This window comes from Mirounga leonina, unplaced genomic scaffold (genome assembly GCF_011800145.1).
Source record: "Mirounga leonina isolate KUSES-001 unplaced genomic scaffold, KU_Mleo_1.0 Mir_173, whole genome shotgun sequence".
In the NCBI taxonomy this organism is placed as follows: domain Eukaryota; kingdom Metazoa; phylum Chordata; class Mammalia; order Carnivora; family Phocidae; genus Mirounga; species Mirounga leonina.
Genome location: NW_023270447.1, coordinates 84,922,663 through 84,946,775, shown reverse-complemented (window position 1 = coordinate 84,946,775; position 24,113 = coordinate 84,922,663). Strand labels below are relative to the sequence as shown.

General features: G+C 46.2%; 1 protein-coding gene across 7 annotated transcripts in view; it reads left to right on the top strand.

The window, feature by feature from the left end:
- The window catches only part of VPS13D (vacuolar protein sorting 13 homolog D), a 243,911-nt gene that overhangs the window by 196,956 nt on the left and 22,842 nt on the right, over positions 1-24,113 (top strand). For all 7 annotated transcript variants that reach the window (XM_035019759.1, XM_035019765.1, XM_035019764.1 and 4 more), the window contains one exon: positions 2,144-2,339. In XM_035019759.1, coding sequence (XP_034875650.1) covers positions 2,144-2,339 — 196 coding nt within the window. The remainder of the gene's footprint in view (positions 1-2,143; positions 2,340-24,113) is intronic.

Below are 24,113 nucleotides of genomic sequence, written 5' to 3'. Positions count from 1 at the left end.
GGGCCCTTGGAAATGTAAACCCAGCCAGCTTTTCCAACCATTGCTGCCCAGCCACACTGTATTTCAGCCACCGAGAGCCGTGGGTTGTTCCCCAGACGTACTCCCAAGGCCTTGCTCACTCACGTTCCTCTGCCCTCCCCTCCCTGCCTCACTTCCCTGCCTATTAAAGTCCTATTCAACCTAGAGGTTTCAACTCAAATGATGTTTGCCCAGCTCTACTGTCCCCAGGTAGAATTAATGACCATTAGAACACATGTAGCAGTCTGGGTTATGTATCTAGGCAGCTGTTTGTACCTTGCTTTCCTGGCAGAGCCTCATGGGATACCGGGCATATAGCTCCTGCTTAGTAATGCTTAGTAAATTGCACGGTTTGTACCAGATTCTTAGAAATAGTCTGAAGCTAGCAGAAGTCATATCAAGACTGACCAAGTTCAGATTATCCACATTTGGAAGAAGGAGGAAGATGGATAATAGAAAATTTTATTTCTCTTCATGCTTAGGACACCGTGTTTAGGGCAGGGTTTTTATCAGTTTTCCTAATGATGAGCTTTGGATCAAAATGCCTTTACTTTTCCTAAGCCTGCCCTACTGGAAAGGGAGCAGCCCCAAAGGAGACATCAAGCTAGGAGTAAAATTTGGCTGAAATTAATCTGTTTAGGGACTCAAAAATTTGATTGTTGGGCAGCCATTTGGGGTTAAAGATTTAATAATTCTTTCTAGTAACTGTAATGATAGTGCATGGGACTAGGAGGGACCGTTTTTTTTTTTTTTATGAATACAAAATGCTTTGCTGTGTATAATTGCCTTCGTTTGTCTCGCATCTTTGGAATATGGAGAGAAAGCCTAGGTGTCCTCACTTTTTGAATGGACACAAGAGTATGCTGAGAAAATGGATGATGGTTCAAGGTTGGTTGCAAAATCCCTTCCAACCGAGGACCATTCATGCAATCCATGCAGCATCTCCAGGAACAGGTAGCCTCATCCAAGGAGGATGCATGAAGCTCTGGATGGCATGAGAGTGGTAGCCTGGAGTGAAAAAATTCTTCGGAGATAACAAGAACCAGAATCCATTCAGTCTTCTTGGTTTAAAAATGGGGAGTCCTGCCCAGTTTTCTCTTCAGGCCTTGCTGCACCAGGCTCAGTAATGTCTGTCTCTCCGTGAACTTGGTTCAAAAGGTTGGGAGAGGGCTGTGGCCTCACTGGAGCAAGTGGACCCAGAATCCAAAAGAAACGTGGATTGTTAGTGTGTTCTCACCCAAGGAATTTCCTTTACCGATTTGTCTCACTAGAGATGAAGAGTCTAGAGAGCTTCCTCATGCCCCCACCGTCAAAGGGTAAACATCCTGTGAGTGTCCCTGGCACACATCCTGGAAACGCTCCCCGGACAGGGCCTCACTTCTTCCCTGTAATGCCTGTGTCCTCTCCAGCCTCTGCCAACTTCTGGCCACTTCTGACGCTCTTTAAGGTCATTGCTGTCAACTTTGAAAACGTTTGGAATGTCTTTGTGACCTAGGATGGTCTTTTGAAGAGACTCCATGGAGAGTCCCGGCTGGTTTTGGCAGCTTCTTTTTTTTTGGGGGGGGGTGCCTTTCATCAAGGCCTCATGACTTACTCTGATTGCCTAAACCTGATTTCAGCAAAGTGTGCAGTAGCTTTTACCCCATTTGAAATGTGTGGTGGTGTTGGCCAGTCACACAGTGTTCTCGGAAAACCGAGGATCTGTATTTAGTTCTCTCTGCCTTGTATTTTATGGGGCCCCAACTTTCCCCAAGGGCCACTATGTGCTAGTCTGTTGATTTAGTCCTACTGTCTGCATAGTCTCCTGATTGCCCATGTGCTTCCCACACTCAGGAACTAGAAAGTAGCCACTGTTAACTTCTTAGGTGGTCTTTGATTTTTTTTAAACTGGGACACACTTCACTTCAGACTAACATGTAATATATATTCTCAGACTCTAAACTTAGTGGGCAAATCTGAGTCTGCCGGTTCCCCAACTAGAGTTGGCCCTCCTGTAGCCTATCAAGAGGTTGACAGAATGCCCCTAAGTTACCTTGCCAGGTGCATGGAATTGATGGGGTTCGGCTTTAAATGCTTTTGCTTTTGTCCTCAGCCAGGTTACAACAGCCCTTGTCTCTTTTGCTAGGTATCATTGGTGGATTGACCAGTGTGATCACCTCAACAGTGGAAGGAGTGAAAACAGAAGGGGGTGTCAGCGGTTTCATATCTGGCCTTGGGAAAGGGCTCGTTGGCACTGTAACCAAGCCAGTGGCAGGCGCCCTGGATTTTGCATCAGAAACAGCCCAGGCAGTGAGAGACACAGCCACGCTCAGTGGCCCAAGGTCAGTGGTCATTGGGGGGGGAGGGGGGGAGTCACTTTTGCAATTTCCAGCCCAGGTCTGCTGCCTCTCCTGATCTATGCTGATGTGATTAATCGTATACTTTCTGCCTTAAGATGCCGTTTTTTAAAACTTGAATACATGTATCTAAAATTTCTGACCTGCCTAATATAAATACATGAAAATAAGGCACAAAAATCTGGCATAAATTCTTCCAGATCTGTATCTGCCTATCTTTATCTATGTCTATAATTCATATATATATAAAATGTTGTTTTTCTTCATTAGAGGGGTCAGAAATAGGATTACACCCTTACAAATCACCAAACTAACTAGGCCCCCCCACATGCACATTAAGAAAACTATCAGGCTGCAGGCTGTGTCTGGCTCCTAGGCTCCATGGCATGTTCTAGAATCCCTGCAGTTGCAGTTCACCACGTGAGTCTGTCCTTTCTTAGTTCTCCTTCCACTTGGACGTGCGGGCCAGTCCCCCAGCCTCATGAAGGAATTCCCCAGGCAGGTTGGCAGTTCTGCTGTGAGATGCCATCTTGCCTTGCTACCAGCTGAGAAGGGAAATCGGGGGCAGCCCATATGGCTCTGCAGCCCACAGAATCCAACTACTTTAACATAGCTCTTTGTGTTAATAGCCTATTTGAGCCTTCCTTTTTCAGAGTGACTAATTGGGGATCTTATCAACAAAGGGTATAATGAATGTTACAGTTCCCAGCCAAGCTGGACGCCACTTAAGCCCAGAAGGATTTTGCTGCTCCCTGGTTAAGAGATATTCCCCGAGGGAATTAGCATGCCCTTTTAGAATGTCTAGGGCCTGGGCCTTGTCCACACCCTATTGCTCCCTTGAATAGGATTTGAAGTGAAATCGTCCCCAATTAAAATGAATCCATGTGTCTGTCACCAGGAGGCCTTACCGATGACACATTACTGCAGGGGAAATGCTTAAGATTATAGACTGGGACCATGTCATATGTTCTGCCAGAATGTCTTCCATCTGGAAGCAGCTGCCTTTTAAAAAGGGATCTGTAGAGTTTACTTAAGTTACGTTCTATTCTCAGATACAGGGCTGAGACAATCCTTGAGTGTCTCATAAATGAAGCATTTATGAAGTTGGGGGGAGGGGCAGTAGGGAAGCTTCAAAAGCATTTCCAGTTAGCTTTTCTGTGTCTGCTGGAAGCCCCAGAAGTCCACCTCCACTATTCTGTTAGGACAATAAGACCTAACGATGCGTGAGTAAAGCAGGAGACCCCTAAGAATTCCGAAAGAAGCCTCCTTATTTGTAAAATCCCAGAGTGGCCAAGGGATTGAGTGATTTGTTTCAAAAGGGGTCTGAGGTATATGTGTTTAATTTTTAAAGTATCATCTTTTGTTAGGAACTTCAGTGATATTGACCAGAAAGAAAGGACTTGAAGTTTCTACGGTATCAGTTTGGAAGTCTTGATAAAGCTTTGCCTTCTTTTTAAGAGCATAAGAAAGGCACAAAACGGTTGCTGCAGAAAGCAAGATATCCTTGCAGTTTCACGGGCTGTCCTGCACTGATATAGCAGGTTCCAGTCGTGTCACCAGGTGTATACCTGTCAGTCAGTCATTTCTAGCCAGTAAATATTGATTGAAAATTTTCTAAGGACTCGGGGTTGGGAATCTAGCAGAAAGAGGGCCCTGCTCTTCCCCTGGTCCAGTGGGGAAGCAAACATAAAACAAATTATTAGGGTAATAATTACTTGCTAAAATTGTGATAAATGACACAGGAGATTTACAGGGTGCTGTGAGACCATGTAATTGGAGAAAGTAAAGGGGAGAAGGAGGTTGGCTAACCTGTGGTCAGTGGGGTCACGAAAGGCTTTTCAGGGGAAGTGCTGTTCCGAAGTCCAGTGTGCTATCCATTGCGCCATGGAGCCCCCTGGGAAGTGCTAGTTAGGATGAAACCTGAAGCATATGGTGGGGGTTGGCCAGGTGAAGGGAAGAGAGAATCACAGTCCAGGTAAAAGGGGTCCAGAGAGGCTAGGCAACCTGCCTGAAAACAAACAGTAATCAGGCATTCTAATTGAAGTCTAGCTGCAAATTCCCTGAAATAGCTCTCTTTGTTGCCCTTCACTCCTAGAAACAAAAGCTACAGTGGTAAGTGAGAAGCAGCCAGCTAGTCATCGGCCTGGGGACCTGGGAGCTTCAGTGAGGGGCAAGTAAGCTTCTGCATCCCCTCTCTGTTCTCAGAGGAGCCACTGGTGGGAAAGCCCTGGCCAAAGTTGCCAGAGGGGAGTGGGGCATGTGCTGGGCTGTCTAATTGGGAGCCTCGAAGAGATTTGGCCTTTACCCTTTATTGCACTGAAAAGACATTACAGCTTCTTCTGACACACTTTGACCAGTTTCCCTCCATCCACTTGTCTGGGTCCCAAAGTAGGTTATTAATGACCATCCATGTGTTAGAAAAGAACACTTGGCCTGGAAAACAGCAGGTCTGGGTCCCAACCCCCCTCTTAGCTTAAGTCTCCTCACCTCTTTAAGCCTCAGTTTTTCCATCTATAAATTGGGGATAAATATACCTGTCTGTTTATTCCCTCTCTCAGAGGTCTGAAGCCCAACCAGGGTTATTTTAATGTGGATGCTATAAGGAACTATAAAATGCTGGACGGTCCTATTTTTGAAAGTCACATTAAAGGAGCACAGAGCTTCTTGCAGGTGGAGAAATGTTTCGGTGCCTTGAGGGTTTGTTCTGATGACACTGTGATCTCTTAGGAACATACTAGTTCTACCAAGGGATAAATCACCCTGGTTTCTTGGAAGTGAGTTATAACCATCTCCAATCATCCCAGTTGATTGAACAGGATCCAGGGGTGTTACTCAGGGTTTTTCCCCACTGTTTAGACAACAGGGACTAACAAATGATTTGAAGGGATTAGAAGTGAGATTCTGACCGAAGGCTGACCTGAGCCCAGGGACCGAGCCAGGAATAGAACCCAGGAGTCCAAGAGTTCTGCCTCTGAGTCTGCTCTTGGAATGAGACTTTCTGCTTCCTTTGTATTATTTCGTCCAAGTGAAGGCTTAGATCTTAGCATCTATGTTTTAAATGACTCAAATTTTAAGCAGATGATAGCAAAGTAAGCCATAAAACTGTGAAAGAATATTCCTTCCAGTAATCCATCTGAAAAGTGGCCTTACAGGAAATATTGGCTCCTTTTCGTGTTTATTTGAACATGATTTTATTTATAGGGAGCCCCCCCTCCTTGAGTTCCTTTAGATTAAAATACTTCCAAGTTCCTCTCTTTGGTGGAATGTGCAGGCATTCCGAAGAGACAGTCACCTAACTTTCCCCTGAAATTGCCATGCCATCTGATAGTTCTTGGGAGGGCAGGTGGGGGTGGGGGGTGAAGAGGGCGGAGGACAGCAGAGCCTTTGGCCTCCGCATGAATGTTGTAGACCAGTATCCCCTGCTGCATTCGTTAACTGTGCAAGTATGTGTGGTTTGGAACCGAAATAAGAAGCCTTTTCCAAGGCAACGTTGTGCTGGCTCAGGTTGCATCTTCTAGTCTACGTGTATGGGGCCACATTTGTCTGTTCCCAAGTAAAGTTCATGAAAATGGCACAGCTGGTGGCCACACTTGTGGTCCATGAAAGCCATGCCAAACAGCCCGCCACCTTTCAAACAGGCCAGGCCAAAACAGGGCACCCGCTGGGCTGCCTGCCCAGCTCCTGCATGTGTGGTGGTATTCGATGGTAGTATTTGAAAAGATACTTGGGTGGGTAGAAAGCCGCAGAGACCCAGGGGCAGCCATTGCCCAACGGAAGGCAAAAATAATGTTGAAAAGGGGAGTATTGGACTCTGGGCTATTTATTTGCTTGTTTATTTCTCTAAATACCATCTGTTGTAGGCTTTGGGCTACATGACATTTTAGGAAAGTAGCAGATGATGATTTATGAAGCTACGCCCTGGGGTTTCCTCCAAAATATTTCTTCACCTTTTTAGTCAAGACCCAAAACGGGGAGAGAAGTGGGAGCTGGCAGAACTTGAAATATTTAAACTAATTTAGCAAAGCTCAGGAGTGTTGGAGCTTATCTCATTTAAGTTAGATAAGGAGGAACGGGGAATTTGAAGGATAATGATAGAGCAGTGCTTAAGAATATAGCCATCAGGACTTTGATAATGCTCTGGAATCCCAGGACCCCTGTATTGTGCACGTAGATGTAAATTCCAGTTGCTCTGAGGGCTTTCAAGTAACCTTTTGGTTGATGTCATGGAAAAGATTTATGGTAGGCATATTTGACTTTTTCAGTACAAACACTCCCAAGACACCACCCAAAATTCGTTCAAGACACTTTCAATTAATGGCCTTCTGGATGTGAAAGTGAAGTGGATTTTCTTAAGGAAAAGTCCTTTTTGTTAAAATGTTTGCATTGTACCGATGACTGTCCAAGACAGAAGGGAAAGACTCTCTTGGGTCACCAGAACCTGAATGCAGTCAGGTTGGACAGATCGGAAAAAAGTCCACAAAGGAAATTTAGGAAATGCTTTCACTACTCTTTCATTCCAGTTTGGAAATACTGCTTGTAATGATTCGGCCCTGAAAGCAGTCATTTGTCCTTCTTGGTTTTATACATAACACATTAAGCCAAACTGGTTTGAACGGAGCCTTCAGGGAACTTTCAGAGGTAAAAATCTTAATAAAAGTTAAAATGTTTGTTAGGATATGCCAGTGCCATCAGTTTTTTCCACCAGTGTTCCACCTAAGGCAGAGGAGAGTGGACTGACGTCCCCTGTATCCGGGGACAGGAGCAAGTCCAATATTGCTTGGAAGGTTTCTGTTTTATCTGAAAACTGTAAATGAATTTTACCTTTTATCCCATGTTTGTTTTCATAAGATAATGTTTTTAATAAATGCTACCAAGTAAAATGAGCCCTTCAGAAGGACACACCAGGTCATCCTGTAGCTTCCTCCTCATACTCCTTTAAGAGCCACAAGACATGCTTTCCAGATGAGTCCTGCAGACCCTCGTAGCACTGATGTAAAGACAGGTATATGAACACGAGTGAAAAGCCAGAGCCTAGTACCGATTTGACGCTGAGGCTCAGTTTCTGGCCTTTGGGCGAATCTGTCTATTGGCTTGCTAGCTGTCCGCTGCCTGAGGCAGCCAGTGCATTGCTGCATTGCATGCCAGCTTTATCATGGGAAGGAATTTGATTTCAGTGGCACTGAAAAAGGATTGCTGTGTCCATCCAAAGGGAAGGGACTGTTCACACCTCCCCTCTCCTGTCCCCAAATGGCACATTGGATAGAGAGCGGCCACTTGACCTATCTCCTGCTCACCCTTGGGTATGTATGTGGTGAGAGCCATATATTCGCACTTCCTAATCTTGCCAAACCAGGCCCTTCCAGAGAATGCCCCAAGGTGGATGGATCATTTTCTCACTCTTTCTGAGCAACCCCCGCGGAAGAAACAACATTCAGAGCCGTGTCACAACATAGGCTGTCTCGCTGGGGTCTGAAATTAAGCTGATGAAGTCACAGGATAAGACATTGTTTAGAAACATCTTTCATGCCTTATAAGTTAAAATTCCTCTCACAGGAACACAAGCAGAGAGCTCTTATGTTTTCCAAGACAGACTTCTTCTCTCTTGCTAGACTGTAAATACTGTACTTTCCTTTCACTCAGAGGCTCCAAACGATGCCACTCTTGTTATAACATAACCTACGGAAAGCTCAGATCTGTTGCTAAAAAAAATAAATGGAAACCTGCACACACATATTTGAGAAGAGTCTTTCCATTTCTGAAATCCCATGACTCATTTTTATGCAAGATTATCTGTTAAGAAAAAAAAAAAAACACTTTTTTGGTCATGGTACATTATAATCGTTTCTAGAAAGGAGAGTGTCTATTTTTTGCCATTTTTGGCATGCAGAGATGACTGGCTTCATGGGAACAGCACAATCCTGTTTCCAAAAGTAAAAATAAACTGAATTTATGCACGTACATCTTTTAAGTACAGTCCTTGTATCTCAACCAGCAGGTCTTTGCTCAAAGAAGATAGAATGGAAAAGTCTAAGTGCTTTCAAATTTTGGTTTTTTCCATTTGAAAATTAAATAATCAACCCAGCCATTGTACATGTTGGGTCCTTTCCTTGTTCGGTGACTTGGATTCGTAAAACTCCAGAATGACTGCATTTGAGATTTTTGTTTTGAACTTAAAGAGAAACAGAACAGCATATTCCTTCCTGAGAAAAATTTGTATTTCGTGCGTTAGAAAAGAATAAAAAGCCATCTCCTGTTTCTGGAATTCCTCTGCAAAGACGTTAAGTTCACTTGTTCTTAGGTTTTGATGACTACCCTACATCTCTAATGGTTTTCCCTTACGAGTCATCCCTTTTTTTTTTTTTTAAAGATTTTATTTATTTATTTGAGAGAGAGAGAATGAGAGACAGAGAGCACGAGAGGGAGGAGGGTCAGAGGGAGAAGCAGACTCCCCACCGAGCAGGGAGCCCGATGCGGGACTCGATCCCGGGACTCCAGGATCATGACCTGAGCCGAAGGCAGTCGCTTAACCGACTGAGCCACCCAGGCGCCCACGAGTCATCCCTTTTTGCCCAGGATGTAATTGGAATCCCCCTTAAAGAGAGGATCCAGGTTTGAGTTCAGATCCCCTGCTCCCAGAAAGCTTTAGGGTGTGAGGTAATTGTGAGGTACGGAGAGGACCAGTGGGCTAGCAAGGGACTGAATGAAGACTATAGTGTTGTTTTACAAGGGAAAGCTTGTAATCCTTTGGGGAAGGAAAGGCAAGTTTGGGGGTTGTAATGAACCCAGAGTCTCCTTGCCCCCCATACCTTTATTTAGTCTCTTTTGCCAGACCACCTCTCAAAGACAGATTCTTGCTAAGTTTCTCACTAACTTGTCGAATGGGGAGAAATAAGATTGAATTTGTAAAACATTTTAATCACAGTATACTCTAAAAGAAACAGAGTTTTCTTACATTGGGCTTATATAACTCGAATCGAGTTAACAGTGTTACTGGTCTATATCCTTAGTGGATTTACTTGGATACGGAGAGGAAACTGATTTCTCATTAGCACAAAATTTGTCCATGTGGGTCCTTTCAGAACAGAGGCTCTCAAAATATGGCTTGAGGACCCCTAGGGAACCCCAACCTTTCCCAGGATCCATGAGGTCAAGCCTATTTTTATATATTTATATATGAATTCATACATAGGTAGATAGCTAAATAACCATTGTTACAATAATACTCTCTAATGAGTGTACGGTGGCGTTTTCTAGAAGCCACACAGCGTGTGATATTGCGCATGGTGATTGACTGTAGAAGCAGATAAGAGAATGCAGCTGTTTTTTGTTAGGCAAAACTTAAAGAGATTTGCAGAGATGTAAAACAGGGCCCCTTCTCGTACCTTCTGTGACTCCAGGAATATGCCGCTAGCCAACAAGTGCCTGCACCTGGTTAATTTCCTTGACAGGATGCTCTGTGTGAAAATGTGGTGATGATCCGTCGTCCTTCGGGTAAATAGCGCCTATTGGCAGTGGTGGATTAATGTGGATCAAACTGCAGGAGCCCCCGTGATAGGATGCTTCACCTTGGCTTCCTGCCGACAGTTGTCAGCCCTCCTGGTTTGCTCCTGACTTTTACGGGGTTTCCTGAGGTAACCATTGGAAAGATTTTATTACGTACCAGAAAGACCTCTCACAATAATTTACCTAATTTAGTCCTTCACCCTAACCTACCATCCCAATAAATTTTAACTCCAGCAGCATGGGGAGTGAGGAGCACTTTACTTCAAAGCTCGGGGTCCATCTTATCGAAGGCGCCTTGCTCCTGCTAGCACTGGCCGAGCTCTTTCAGGAAATGGAGAAGGTATATCTAGGTCAGAGTTTACTTGGCAAAACCTCAGCTTTCTCCCCTAGCAAAGCTGATGGAGCAGGACGAGCCTACAGTATTTGGATAAGCTCCTTTGAACTCTCTGTGGAAAGCAGTTTTTATGAGGCAGTTTTGCGTTAACACCAGAGGCAGCTCCTAGCAGATTTTCCCTCAACGTACTTCAAACATAGGTGATGCCAGGGGCAACCCAAGTGGCACCATAAAGTCCCGGGAACTGCAGGAAACTTCAGAGGAGAGTCAGAGCCGAACTTGGCTTCTCATGATGAGGAGGATGGGAGGAATCCTGGCTAACCCTAGTGGGTTAGGACTGGTTGGATCCAATGGAACCTCCCTGAGTTCTGCCAGGATGGACAGAGGGCAAAGCTCATCCGTTCTCTAGACTTTCCTGATCTACCCCAGCAGCACAATTGGGGTGGTCATAACTGGCACCTGCCCACCTCCTGAGGCATTAAAGGCTAGATTACCATGTGTGAGTGTTTTCGTATCCCTCGTGAAAAGTTATGAGAGCCTCTGTGAGTTTTTACGTTTTTGTTTGAATTGTTGAGGGGTCCCATTAATTCAGTGTAGCTAATTCTAAACGTGTGATACTCTGATCCAGTTGCTTAGTAAACACCCTGGTTCAAGTATAGGCAAATTGACATCGGAAATGCATTAATTGGTGAAGTATTGACCTCCTACTATGTTCTAGGTGTATCATGAGAATATTGAATATTTAAAATCTCAGTATTTAAATATTTAAATACTAAATATTTAAATACTTATTTAAATAATTAAACACTTGGAAGAATCTTCCAGGTTATTGAGAATCACCAAGTTGTTTGTGTGTTAATATTCTTAAATTGGTCTCACATGCTTATTAAAGCAAGTTTTCCTATAGCTTTCTTGAAGTACCCCTTTATTAGTGACTTGATTTACTGTTTGTTCTTGGAAACCACAGCACTGCATCTGTGTTGTGGTGCTGTATACTGGGGAGGCTTGGCGGATTTTCCAGCTTTGTTAACAGGTCTGTCACTGCTCTTTCAAAACTCTTAAATGATCTCTACTCTTTCTACCTTATACGTATTTACTGAATATTATTTAATTTCTGCATTAATAAGAACAGTGGTTTTAAAAAGCTATGGCTTTGACCATAATTATCTCACTATAACAATTTTTTTTCTTCTCAAATTAAATTGTATTTTGTCAAAGTAAATACATGTCCACACTTTTAAAAGTCAAAGACTTTTCAACATGTCTGAAAATAAAAACCAGCCGTCTCCTGCCCCACTCTTCCCTACCTCTGATTCCTGCTCCTCCAGAGGCAACCACTTTCAACACTTTTGACTGTTTCTTTGATTTGGAGGTATTTGCCTCTCTGTTTCTTTAAAAAAAAAAAAAAAGTGCTATTTCTTGCTATCGTTTGACTTCCTAGTCCCTCCCGTTCTTTTTCAGTATAGTTATATTGCCCTTTTTGGGTAAATCAGAATTCAGTTTTTACATTATTATGACTATGTCAACAGCATTCCCAGTGAAGCTACTAGGTTACTATGTTTCCTTTTTGGCTTCTTTTTTTCTCCCTGGAGTTAGTAACTGCTTTGATTATTGTTGTTTGCTTCTTTTGCTACATGAATATTCCCATGTAATCTTCAAACTCTTACTTACTTTCATGTTTTTTTATTCCAAGTTTAGTAAGTCCTTAAAAATTTTTTTCTATCTGCCTATTACTAACTTACCCACAAACTCTTCTCTGTGTGTTTAAAAATGTATGAAGCAGTTTATCAGTGTTAGGATTCTTCTTGCAAGTTCTTCCCCTGGGTGCCTTCTGCTCCTGTCTGGACGGACTGCTCTCTAGAACACTCTAGAGCCGGTGCCCTGGTGCTCAGTTCTGAGTTTCTTCCATTGGTTTGTTTTGGTCTTTTTCTTTCATGAACAGAGACCGTTCTCAGGTGGTTGTGATTCTTGACTGTCTGTTCTGCTCTCCTTTAAAGTGGAGGCACTGGTGAGCAGCGCGGGAGCCCTGTGCAGGGCCTGGGGCCTTCCCGGGGAGGGGTAGCTGGGGCCTGCTGCCTCTGCCCTTCTGTTCTGAAGGGGATGAGAAAGGGACCTGCACGTCTAGCTGCTGCTTAGGCTGTTAACCCATCTTCCTGTTCTCACCACCCCAACACCCTCACCTCCCTGTTCCTCCCTTTTTGTCTCAGGCCATCAGGGCTTCTTGGTGCCCCATCTTTCTGAAATTTGGTGGGTTTTTCCGTACTAATTAGCTTACTCCTCTGTGGCTGCCACTCCCTCAGGCTTACATTTCAGCACCACATGTCCATCTGCTTTTCAGCTTCTAAAATATTGTTGACACCTTCTCTTTATCCTTTTGGATTTGTGCCATTTATATCCCTTTGCTTTCGCTTTAGAGACGTCTCTGGACTAAATCTGTCATATTTAATCAGAAGTCCTATAATTTGGACTTTTCACTAATTCATTCATCCTTTCTTGATGTCCTTTCCCCTCACATCCAACCAGTAGTTCCGAATTAATGTGGTTTTACCGAAATCCATATCCGTTATTTCTGCTAAAACATTCTTTAAGTTTGGTGGTAGTAAGAAATTAAATAATAACATTATTGCTGATGATTTCTGACCTGATGCAGGCATTGTTCTAGGGACTTTACATGTATTATCCCATTTAATCACCACAGCAACTTCTAAACAGCATCTGGTTGGGCAGTCAGCAGCCCTTCCTTCCCAGGAAGGTTTAGAATGGGTCTGGTGAGAAGTCGTTGCTACTCCCAACCGCAGCTTTAAGTCTGGTCTTGGTCTTTAATCTCTCATTCTGTGTGTTGTAAAGAAAACAGGTTGTAGAAGGCTCTTGTCAGATCCCAGGGACATGAAAGAAATAGCACACCCCACAGTAGTGACATGGCCCTGTCACCACCCCTCATGGAACCATAAAAGCTATTCAGAGGGGCCGGCAGCTGGTGAGCGACTGTACTTAGATCCTGGGTGCTGATGGGTGTTTTGTAGTTTCCAAGGGAAGTTGCTGAAAGTTTTCTTATCTTGACACTCCAAGGGCAAGAGGTCTTTCTTCAAAGAGAAGCACTCATTTCAGAAAGAGATGTGGAAAGAACATAAAATCACAGCTCTTCCCCAGTTCTGGAGAAGAAATGGGAAGTGGCACTGTGGTAGCCAGTGTAAAAAGAAACCAAGTGTTTGCAGGAATCAGGACGGGGCTCCCGCAACACTCTTTGGTCCCCACATCTATAAAACAAGGCCAGAGGGCCTTTGGGAGGCAGACAGTCCTGGATCTGAGTCACGGCACTGCTGTTTGTCAGCTGTGGCCTGGAGCAAGCCTGTCTGTGCCTGTCTCTGAGGTGAGAGTCCTCTCGCTCCTGTGGAGTGCGGACAGCAATGCCCGCCGTCGTGGGTGCTCACGTGGATTAGATGGCACATTGGACGTAAAGCACTTAGCCTGCTGTGGGGCGTGTAGTTAGGACTCGAGAAATGGCGTCGGGGTCCGAAGTCTTTCTGAATACGTATTGAGCGTAAGTGAAACGGGGATTATGTCTTCGCCGCTCATCTACACTCTGTCCCTGAAAACATGCTGACCGCTTGCTCTAGTCTACGATGCCAAGTTCACATGCTGTGTTGGGTTTCTGTCCCTCCTTTTCTCTTTCTTCACACAGACTAGACATTAAAGTCAGACCCACACACTGGTGCTAGTCATGGGGTTGCAGTTGCTGGGTGGGAGAACTCACCTGGGCTCTCAGCCTCTGTGTATGAGAACCCCTTTGAAAAAGGTGTGCAGAGGCCACGAACTCGCTCTGAACCCACTTGTGAAGAGCAGGTGATCCCAAACTATTGTTAGTGTCTGCTGTAAATGATATGCCTCTGGGTTCGAGCAGAGTTCAGCCAGAAGCCCCACATGACATGGAAATCTGTCCTGGAGCCAGGTTTGTCGGGTAAAAGTTATGTAGCGAATGTCTCCAAACATTGGCATCTGTTGTCTGCCGAGGCTAGGACGACCGGGAATGATGGAGTGCTTACGGAAATTGGGACGGGGCATGCGACCCTGTGACAGCTGACAGACGGTTCCAGGCCACTGTTGCTCATCCAGCTTTTTTGATAAACAGCTTTAAAAGCATTACGTGGTTTGGAAAGCATTCCTCAAAAACAGTTATATTTTCCAGACGCATGACAGTCCACTGTTGAGTATTGAGGAAGGGTTTTGAGTTGTAGAATCAGATCCCCCTTTGGTGGGGCCGTTGGAACTATTGCGGGCTTATCTGTGTGAGTCCCTCCAGGACGGCCTTCCAGCAATGTTATCGCGTAGGTCGGGGTCCCCTATGTCTGTTAAACAAGCAAAAAAGTGCTCTCGGGGTCAGGCCTGGAATCTAGAAGGAGAAACTCTTTCTTTCATTTCTGCGTAGATGCGATGGGCTCTTTGAAGCGTCATTTTCATCGTGCACCCTTTATCTTGTGGCTTCCGCGTAAGGAAAGGGAGAGAGAACAGCTTATTGCAAAGCTCTGAGCCTTTGAAAATGAGCTTCGTCTAGATTATAAATGTTCATTTCAGACTTCACCTTCCCATTTGTCCTATTTCCGGAAACGTAGCTCTTGTTGCCTTTTGCTCTTCCTGGGAGACCCGGGGTGTCGAGGGCGAGGGAGGTGGCTCGCTGGGGAGTGGCGTCTGGGCTCCACAATTCATGTGGGACCTAGACTCGTACAGACTGTATGAGATGTACAAAGTGCTCCGGCGACAGGTTTTTTTTTGTTTTTAAACTTTCACTGAATCCTAATATACCATAGGTTTTTGTTGTTTTTTTCAGTTTGGGGATAAGAGTCACGGGATTTTATTCTTAGTCCCAAAATGCAATGGTGGTGCTGACAGAGTAGCATGGAACATCATTCTGATTTATTGTGTCGAAGTGACAGCAGTTCACATTCTTTTAATCTGTCAGTGTAGGATCAGTTCCTCCTTGACTCAAGTCTCTGCAATCAAAATAACCTATCTGGATGTTCCCTTTGGGTATTGGAGGCAGCGTGGCCTCTTGGCAAGAGGACAGGGTCATAAATCGTGAGACCATAACCCTGATTTCAGCCCTGACATCCCTCTGCCTTGTGGTCTTGCGCCAGCAGCCTTTTGTCCCCTCCCCAGGTCAGTCTCCCCACTTCAGAGGGAGTGTGGGGCATCCCGGCCAGGTCCTGTCTGCCTGGCTGAGGTGAATAACTCCCTGAGGCATGGCACGGAATGGGCTGGCTTCGCCATCACGGAGGAAGCTGGGCACTGAGACGAAGCAGGAGCCCAGGCAGGACATATGAACGCTTGATAATATTTTCTAAAAATAAGAAGGCAGTAGGTTAATCTGAGGCAGTGTTGTACCTAAAATATTCCTGAGCAACCCTTGGCCCTAGGCTGAACCCCAGCTGGACTTAGCACCATTTAAGTTGGTTACATCTAATCCCCCAAGGGGTTGGATCTGTGGCCATGCCTGCCCTGTCACTGCTTCAGCCCTCCCTCTGATTTCACCTCTGGGAAAACTAAAGTGGCCTGAGACACAGCGATCTAGATCCCACGGGGGCAGCATGTGAGGACAGCCTCCATAAGACGCGGCATCCAGGCAAACCCTCGTATGCAGACTGCTTCCCACATACTCAGTCGTTGTAGAGGTACTTGAATGTGACGCAGCTTCTTTGAGCTGACGCCCAAGAAGTCAGTGTTTAAAAAACAAAACAGAACAGAACCCTTGACAGAGGCCATTTTGCATCAAGAATGGATGTGCATGGTATGAAAAAGCAAATTCCAAAACATATTCCCTTTTGGTTCCCAAACTAGTATCGAATTAGTCCTTCTTAGCCCTACCCACAATGCTAGAGTAAATAGCGGTGTCCCGGAGCATATGGAGAAGGTGGTCCGGAAAACGCATGGGAGACAAGAGTGTGCAGCAGTGAGTCTACTGAGGCGGCTCTGCATCCTTCTTCTGAGCAACCACGTTCCCGCGTTTTTGGAGTCGTGCCTCTTTGGTTACGTCTGATTGTATGACCCCAAATACAGTCATCCAAGGGACCCTGAGATAAGGTCCCACAGGAAGTGGGGGCGTCCAGGTCACGGTGTGTCAGCTCTCACAGTCTGTCTTGGTCCATAGGAGAGTCTTGTTCTCAGTGGTGAGCTTTTCCAGATTTTAATGTATCGGGGAGTCTTGATGTATCTGGGCTCGCGATGGGCCACGGTGAGCCTTCAGAAGACCTGTTACACACCCGACACCCAGTGGTAACTGGCTTTCTCTGTGGGTATTGCTGTAACCTGTGTGATGATGTGGGCGTGTGCAGGTGCTCTGGAGACTGCCCTGGGAGAGGTGAGGTGTTACTATGATGAAAGACTTCACTGAACCCTGAACTCGTACGTGAATAACCAGAGACAGATTGAATAGATTACACATTTTTCCGGAGAATTTCCTAAATTAGCCTACCTAACTTTTTCTTGCCCTTTCTCTTTCCTGACCTAAGTAGTTCTCTCTAACCTATATTTCTTACAAACCCAGAACAAATAGTATCCAGTGAAAGAAGTGCCATATAAACAGGGATTCTCAGTAGCTGGAGACAATTTTCTGTGATTCATTCATTCCAGGACACCTCCTATCTACCCAAAAAAGGTGCTTTGGCCTTTGGAATGACAGACTCATTAGCTCATCTCGAAATATCAGCACAGTGGATAAGGAAACCTTTGAGGAAAACATAAAAATGTGTGTACAGTTCACTCCAAAATAAATACATGGTTAGTTCCGATCAGGAGGCACCACTTTCACCTTCACGTTGGACGTGGCCCTCATTCGGAGCAGACCACTGGCCTCGCTAGACTCCATCGAAGAAGTGCATGTTGTTGCTAGTGTGGGATTTCTGGTTTTATTTCTAAACAAGCTTGGGCCCTAGCCTCGTACTGCACAACGGTGGCCAAAAAGACCAGCAGCGACTCCCCTCAGAGGCTTTCCTACCTGGTCCTCTCAGCATGTCTTTGGTTTAGTTTTTGGCTTGGGTTTGTTTTTTGTTTTTTTTTTTATCCCTCTGTTCCTCTTAATCCTTCTTGCTCTATTATGCTTTGACTTTGGTTAGAAGAGTTCTGATAATCATTCCAGACTCCCAGTAGCCTCATGCAGAGGTGGGCCCACTGAGACATAACAGACGACAAACCATGCTGGTTCACCTGCTGAACCGTGGATTTACAGCTCATCCCTTGGAGAGCCTGGATTCAGCTCTGGCATGACCCCCTTTCTGGCCGTCAGATGGCATCCTCTGGAGTGAGCGGCAGATGCACCCTTCCGGAGCCGTTCTGGGAATGCTGTCCTTTTGGGTTAAACTCTAAAACTGAAGTGAAGGCCTGCCCATTGGGTTGACTGTTCAACCCTTTATATACTAATCAGAGATGCTAAAGATCAAGGACGGAACATGTGGGCAGACCCGGCAGGTCTGATGCACGGGACCTTCTGTTTGATTCCATGACACTGGATCCCCCGTGCTTGCCTCCCTTCTGTGCATCCCAGCCTTGTAGCCAAGGACTGGAAAAGGAGTTTACTTTTTCCTGCATTAATATTCATTTATTTTTTTTTTAAAGATTTTATTTATTTGAGAGAGAGAAAGAGCACAAGAGGGGGTAGCGGGAGAGGGAGAAGCAGACTCCCTGCTGAGCAGGGAGCCCGATGCGGGACTCGATCCCGGGGCTCCAGGATCATGACCTGAGCTGAAGGCAGTCCCTTAACTAACTGAGCCACCCAGGCGCCCCTGCATTCATATTCAAACTAAGACCAGCTACTAGTCAGTGTTTGCCGTTCCATCCCCTGCGGGACCTGGGAAGACTAGAGGATGGCAGTGGGTTGTGGCTCCTTTTAGTGTCTTGGCTCTGGGAAGGGCAGGCTTGCCCCCATGGTACCCCCGAATTCACACGTTCGCCTGGAGATGTGCCCCAGGAAGGCCTGGCTGCCATTTCCTAGACGGTTCAACAGGGATCAGACTTCAGGTTTTGCTTTCATGAGAACAAAGTGCAGTCGTCCATCCAGGAGCAGCTCCGGGCCTATATGTAGGGCCCAGGGCCTGCTGGGATGGGGTTTTACACTTGGGCTGTCCTTTTGCCCTTCCACTGAACTCTTTCATTTCAGTCATGAGCAAACAGCCAGTGCCTGAGCTAACAACCCTGCAGTCCTCCAAAGCACGGCTCGCTTACAGTACCGAACAAAGGGAAGGAGGGCCGCGTGGGCCGGCCCAGGCCAAGGAATGCGGCTTCAGGGTTCTGCTCCATAAATTTAACCAGCACGACGAAAAGGAGATAATATGAGCCTTCGTGATGCTCTGAAAGGGGGAGGTTCTGTGTCCCATTGATTGCGGTCTGGCCCAGTGCCAGGCCCAAGCCTGACCGACAGTTGAACCATATCGTTAAGGCGTGTAACACAGCTCGAGTCTTGTACTGCCGCCAACGAGTACATGTCCACAGGGCAAACGTTTATAAGGAGCTGAGGCGGCTGTCCTGTTTAACCCTCTCACACCACGTGTAACAGACCCGGCTGCCATCCAGAACTTGCCCGTCCGAGGTCAAAAAGGAAAGCTAGCACACTTCTCTTCTCCAAGCAGAGCTTCTCAGGACTAGGGGAAGGGAAGAAATGCTGTCTAGAGAGGGTTTCCCTCGGGAGAAGCGAAGCCGGCTACCTCCTCCCCCCATGGCCAGAAACGGGACACCAGAGCGCTTTATTCAAAGTAGCTCTCTGTTTGCGGTATAATGTTGCCGCAGGAAGTGGGGCTGACACCACAGGAAACCTACCCGTCTCGGCAGCGGTGGCTGGATGCCGACGGCCGAGCGTGCTCCTTGAGCGCCTGAGCTGCGGGACGATTCTCTTTCCCTTCCCTGCCACACAGCCGCCTCGAAGGCTGGTGAAGGCCGGTGGTCGCCTCCCTCTCGGGCTTTCCAGAGCTGAGCCCAAATGCAGACACAGAGCAGGTGGAAGGCTGTCCCGTGGGATGGCCTGTTAGGCCAGGGCTCTGGCTGTCAGAGGCAGCCCACCAGGGAGGGCGTGGGGGAAAGGGGGGCGCCACCACAGCCAGGCCTGCAGACGCCTGGGTTTTCACGGTAACGCTGCACAGAGTAAACGCAAGACAGACACGGCTTCGGGTGTAAGTAGCAAGGAGGAAAGCACGGTCTGTCTTCCGAGGACCCTAGGAGAACAGTGGGTTAAGGGTATAGTTTAGAGCTGTCCATCCTTTGGCCAAACTGGGGGCCTACATGTCCTATGTCCACACCGTCCAGCAAGACATACATTCCTGTCATTTCCAGAGAGCTTGTCTGCAAGGGACAAGGCATCGGAGGTGGATAACCCGTGTCCCGGCTGACAGTGTTCCAGATACTGAATGCTTATGTGTGCCACACACTATTTTCGGCATTTTATTTTTGTGTATTACTGCCATACTGTTTCATTTTCACAGCAACCCAGTGAGGTGGGCGCTTTATTTCCCCATTTTACAGGTGAGAAACACGAGGCGCAGAGAGGTTACGTGACTGATCTAAGATTGCAAAGGTAGTGAGAGGGAACCAGAATTTGAATCCTGGCACACATTCCTAACTTCTCTGCTCCTTTTGGATCACCCCTTGTTCTCTCCCATCAAAAGACCTCATGGATTTAAATCTGAGGCTTACCAGGTCTCCTGATCTACTTCCTTTCGATTCTTGGCCATGAATATGGAGTGTGGGAATAGGCTATCTGCCTCTGACCCAGAAGATATGGGGAAAAATGCCAGTGCAGTTGTGTGGGTGGGGGGGGTAGTTTCTATAAACCTTGGATCTCATGGTGTGGAGGATGCTTATCACATTCATTACCCACCTCCAGCTTAACCCCGAGACAGTGTGAGAGGACCACAGGAGACCCTCGCCTGCCAGTATCCATGCCTGGGGAACCTGGTCACTGAACTTTGTGTCCAGGAGCTGTCCCAGGCCCTCCTTCCCACACCCACACCCCGCACCCCACCACCACCACCAGTGAGAAACCACTGCAGCCTTCCAGGGCAGAATTTGTCAGTTTCACCAATGGCGTTGATCCATCCTGGCTCCGCCTTATCTTTGCTCTGCCATCCAGCAAAAGCTATTTTCACCTGCTGGTCACCTGGGAACTCCAGCTGCTACACAGAACAGGAAGCCTTGGAAGAGACTGTCCAAGTAGTATGTGCTTAGCATGCTATAACCTCCTTTTCATGGCCAAGGATAGCTTCTGCCTACTTTGGTGCTATGGGGCCTGGAAAAAAAAAAAAATGCGTTTAGGGGTAGGAGAAGCACCTGGCCCACCCTGAGGTCACTGGATTCTCTTTGGTCATACTTCTATGGTCAGGGTACTTCAAAAGCCTGGGTGGAACTAACTTATGGTGTGGACTCCACAAAATGATTGCTAAACCCAGAGTTCAGCAGACCTTGGTACTAGAGGTCTCTTAATGGGGCACCTGTTTGGAGGTTCTCTTTGTCACATATTTGAATGCATTTGGCATCAAGGAGCTATGCTGTACCTTTTGAAGTATGCAGAGAGAAATGCTAAGGGAGTGGTGAGCAGTTAAATTGTAGGAAGAAATTCTGCTTTTTAAAATTGTTTCTGTTAGGTTTAACAATGATTGAAGATGCCATGAGGTAGCCAGATGATCCACTAGCTGGGATTTATAGAAATTCTTATCTGCAAAAATTTTAAGACAGAGAGAGTATTAGCTTCAATGCTTTATGTACCATGCAGAAGGAAGTCTGGTCCGAGCGTTTTGCATCTGAGTGATCCTCTGGAAAGGGGGACGATGAAAAGCAGCTGAAGAGTCACTTGCTTTATGTGTGACTCACCCTCCTTTATCTGCATCAGGGTTGTCCCAGGCCTGCCCGCGTCTCTCCACCCCAAGGAGCTTGGTCTTTGGAAAGCCACATGCCTACTCTCCCGATCTGCCTCCACCTCGAGGTCCAGAGAGCATAACCAACACTCAGCTGGCAGGAGAGGCTAGAATAGAGGTTTTGTGTGTGCCGTTGGCCGAGTAGGGAGAGGTGCCGTCACCCCTGCTCTGGGTAGACTCCCAGAGGCACCTACTTTTCCCAGAGGTGCAGTGAGGCTCAGGCAGAGAGCCTGGTGCTGACTGCTGATGGGTTTGTGCTTCCCGCAGGCCTGGGTCCCGATGCCTGGGGAGGCCGCTTGCCGAAAGCTCAGGGAGGGGTGGGCTGGACCAGATCCGAGAGGACTTTATTCTGCTGTCCCCTGTCTGAAACGATCTAGCATCTTTCCCCGCTGCCTTGTTGGCTCCCAACAGGCTCTCCAACACATTTTGAATCCACATTTTTCCTAGTCCTGTAGAGGCAAGCCCCCGTCTGACAATTCAAATGGGTTCAGTCTTGTTGGTTCTTGTTTCCTAGGAGGACAAGGCGCGCTGAAGGTTTGGTGTCGACTCTGACCCAGGGGCTGCGTCTGATTTTTAGGAAGGCACAGAAATGCACCTGGGATGACCCCATGCCCTTTTCTTTCATTTTTTGAATTCTCACCACCTGGACCATTAATTCTGCTTTCAAAGGGGGATGGGGAAAGGAGAACATTTCAAAGCAAAACTGATTTGGTCTGTGAGCCGGCTTGTCTTCTAGGTTGTGCTTCACCCTGATGAGAATCAGAAAGGACAGTCTATAAGCCCCTGAAATGCAATTTCCAGTGAAACCCGAACTTCACTCTAGTGGCTCTGCAGCTGGAGAGCCTCAAAACCAGTTCCAGATGTTCTCTCTCCCCGTGTTAGCAGACTGGGACTTTTGGGCAAGCTGGGAGGCAGCATGCTCTTGCTTCTACCCATTCTTAGAGTGCTCCCTGTGCAGTCCCTGACTTGCCTCACAGGGCTGTTCAGGCTGTTCAGGCTGTGAGAAGAAAAGGGAAGAAAGCCATTCCAGACGAAGCCTGGCCATTCCGACTCCTTTTCCAGTCTGTGTCCAGCCCATGCCTGTGTACGGGGTGTGTGGTGATAGAAATTTGAACCCACTCATGCTTTGCTTTTTAAGTGTGCTTTAGACGTTTTGGTGTTTGTGCCTCACTGCACCCTGCATCATCTTCTAAAAGAATAGTTCTGTTGTTTGAGTTTTAAAATATGTACAAATGTGAGCTGCTGTGAAAATTCAAACAATACATGAGCACTTACAGTGCATAGACACTGTTCCAAGGGCCTTGTGCAAATTACCTCCTCACAGCAAACCAGTAAGATAGGTACCCTCATTCCCATTTTAAAGAAGAAAGGAAGAAGAACTCAATTGCGCTGGCCATTGATAATCCCCAAAAGGCTAATAGTGGCCACCCTGGCAGATATTTCTGTGTGCGTGGATGTATGTGTGTGTGCATGCACGTGTGTGTGTATATGATTTTACACGAACAGGAGCACAGACCTTGTTCACTCAACAGTGACCCTGGAACATCCTTCCATTCCAGAAGTAAATCATCATTTTTAACACTTACATAATATTAAATTGCATATAATAATACACTTCCCTATTTTGAAATGCATGACACATTGCCTTCTAGGAAGTTGAAACATTTTGTGCTCGCACCCACAGTGCTTGAGAGGACCCATTTCTCCAACCCTCTGCCAGCCCTGGCTATTCACCTGTTCAAATTCCAGCCAAGAGTTTTATGAAGTAAATCCTACACTAAGAGCAAGGCATTGTGACTCTTTTAAGTCCCCGCCAACCTGATCTGAGGAAATGGATGTTTCCATGTTACTGCGTGCATTTCTTTGATAATTAGGAGTGCGGAAGCATCTTTTCCTACTTCCGTTGGCCATTTGGATTTCTTGTTTTGTGAATTCCCTTTGCATATTCCTCACCCCTTAACCCTTCCTATAGCCCTCGAGATCAGAGTTTGTCTCCCTTTTTAGTGTTTGGCTTTGTCTCCTCTCCTCCTGTCTTGGCCCGATCCTTCCAGTAGTTGTCATTTAATCCATTTCTCATCCATATTAGTACATATCTTTCTTCCAAATATTAATGAAATTTGGATTAGTCACTGTATGAATCCCTGTAAGTTAACGTCTGCACCTTCACTTTATGAAAGGAGAGCTGTCACTGCTCATAGTTCTTCAGTCAGTTGCTTTAACATTGAGAATGAGACTTCAATCAAATGTTTTAGGATTGTATGTGGTGTGGTCTGTTAGCCAGCTTTTATCTTGTTCGTTTCCTCCGATTTCTCCGTATTTGATTAGCACTAGTTCCTGTTATAAAACTTGGCAGATTAGTACTGATGCTATACCTTGTTGTCTGCTCTGCCTGTAGGCAGGAGGACGCTGCCCTCTGTGTGGTGCCAAACCCCTTAGCAGTCTCATTACAGATGCATTTTCTAGGTTTCTTCTCCACCCACTTAAAGGATGTCAGGCTTACCTTCCCAACTGGACTATAAGCTACCTGAGGTCATGCTTCTGCCTTCACTGGTATCCCTCTAGGATCTCCAGAACGCCCAACACAGTGATGGGTCAGAGTATTTACTAAAGAGATTTTCATCAGCATTCATGCTGATTATAAGTTTACCAAGTCCAAGAGAATCAGACCCAAGATCAAGTCTGGCTTTGCCACTTACCAACTGACTGACCTTGAGCAATCTTGATAATCTCTCTAAGGCACGATTTTCTCCTCCATGAAATGGAATACTAATTTTTTTCTTATATAAATTTTTTTTTTTTTTTTTTTTTTTGCGAGAGAGAGAATGAGAGAGAGAGCACGAGAGGGAGGAGGGTCAGAGGGAGAAGCAGACTCCCTGCCGAGCAGGGAGCCCGACGTGGGACTCGATCCCGGGACTCCAGGATCATGGCCTGAGCCGAAGGCAGTCGCTTAACCAACTGAGCCACCCAGGCGCCCGAAATGGAATACTAATTTAAAAACCTCTATAAGAATGTTGTGAAATTAGCATGCCCCAT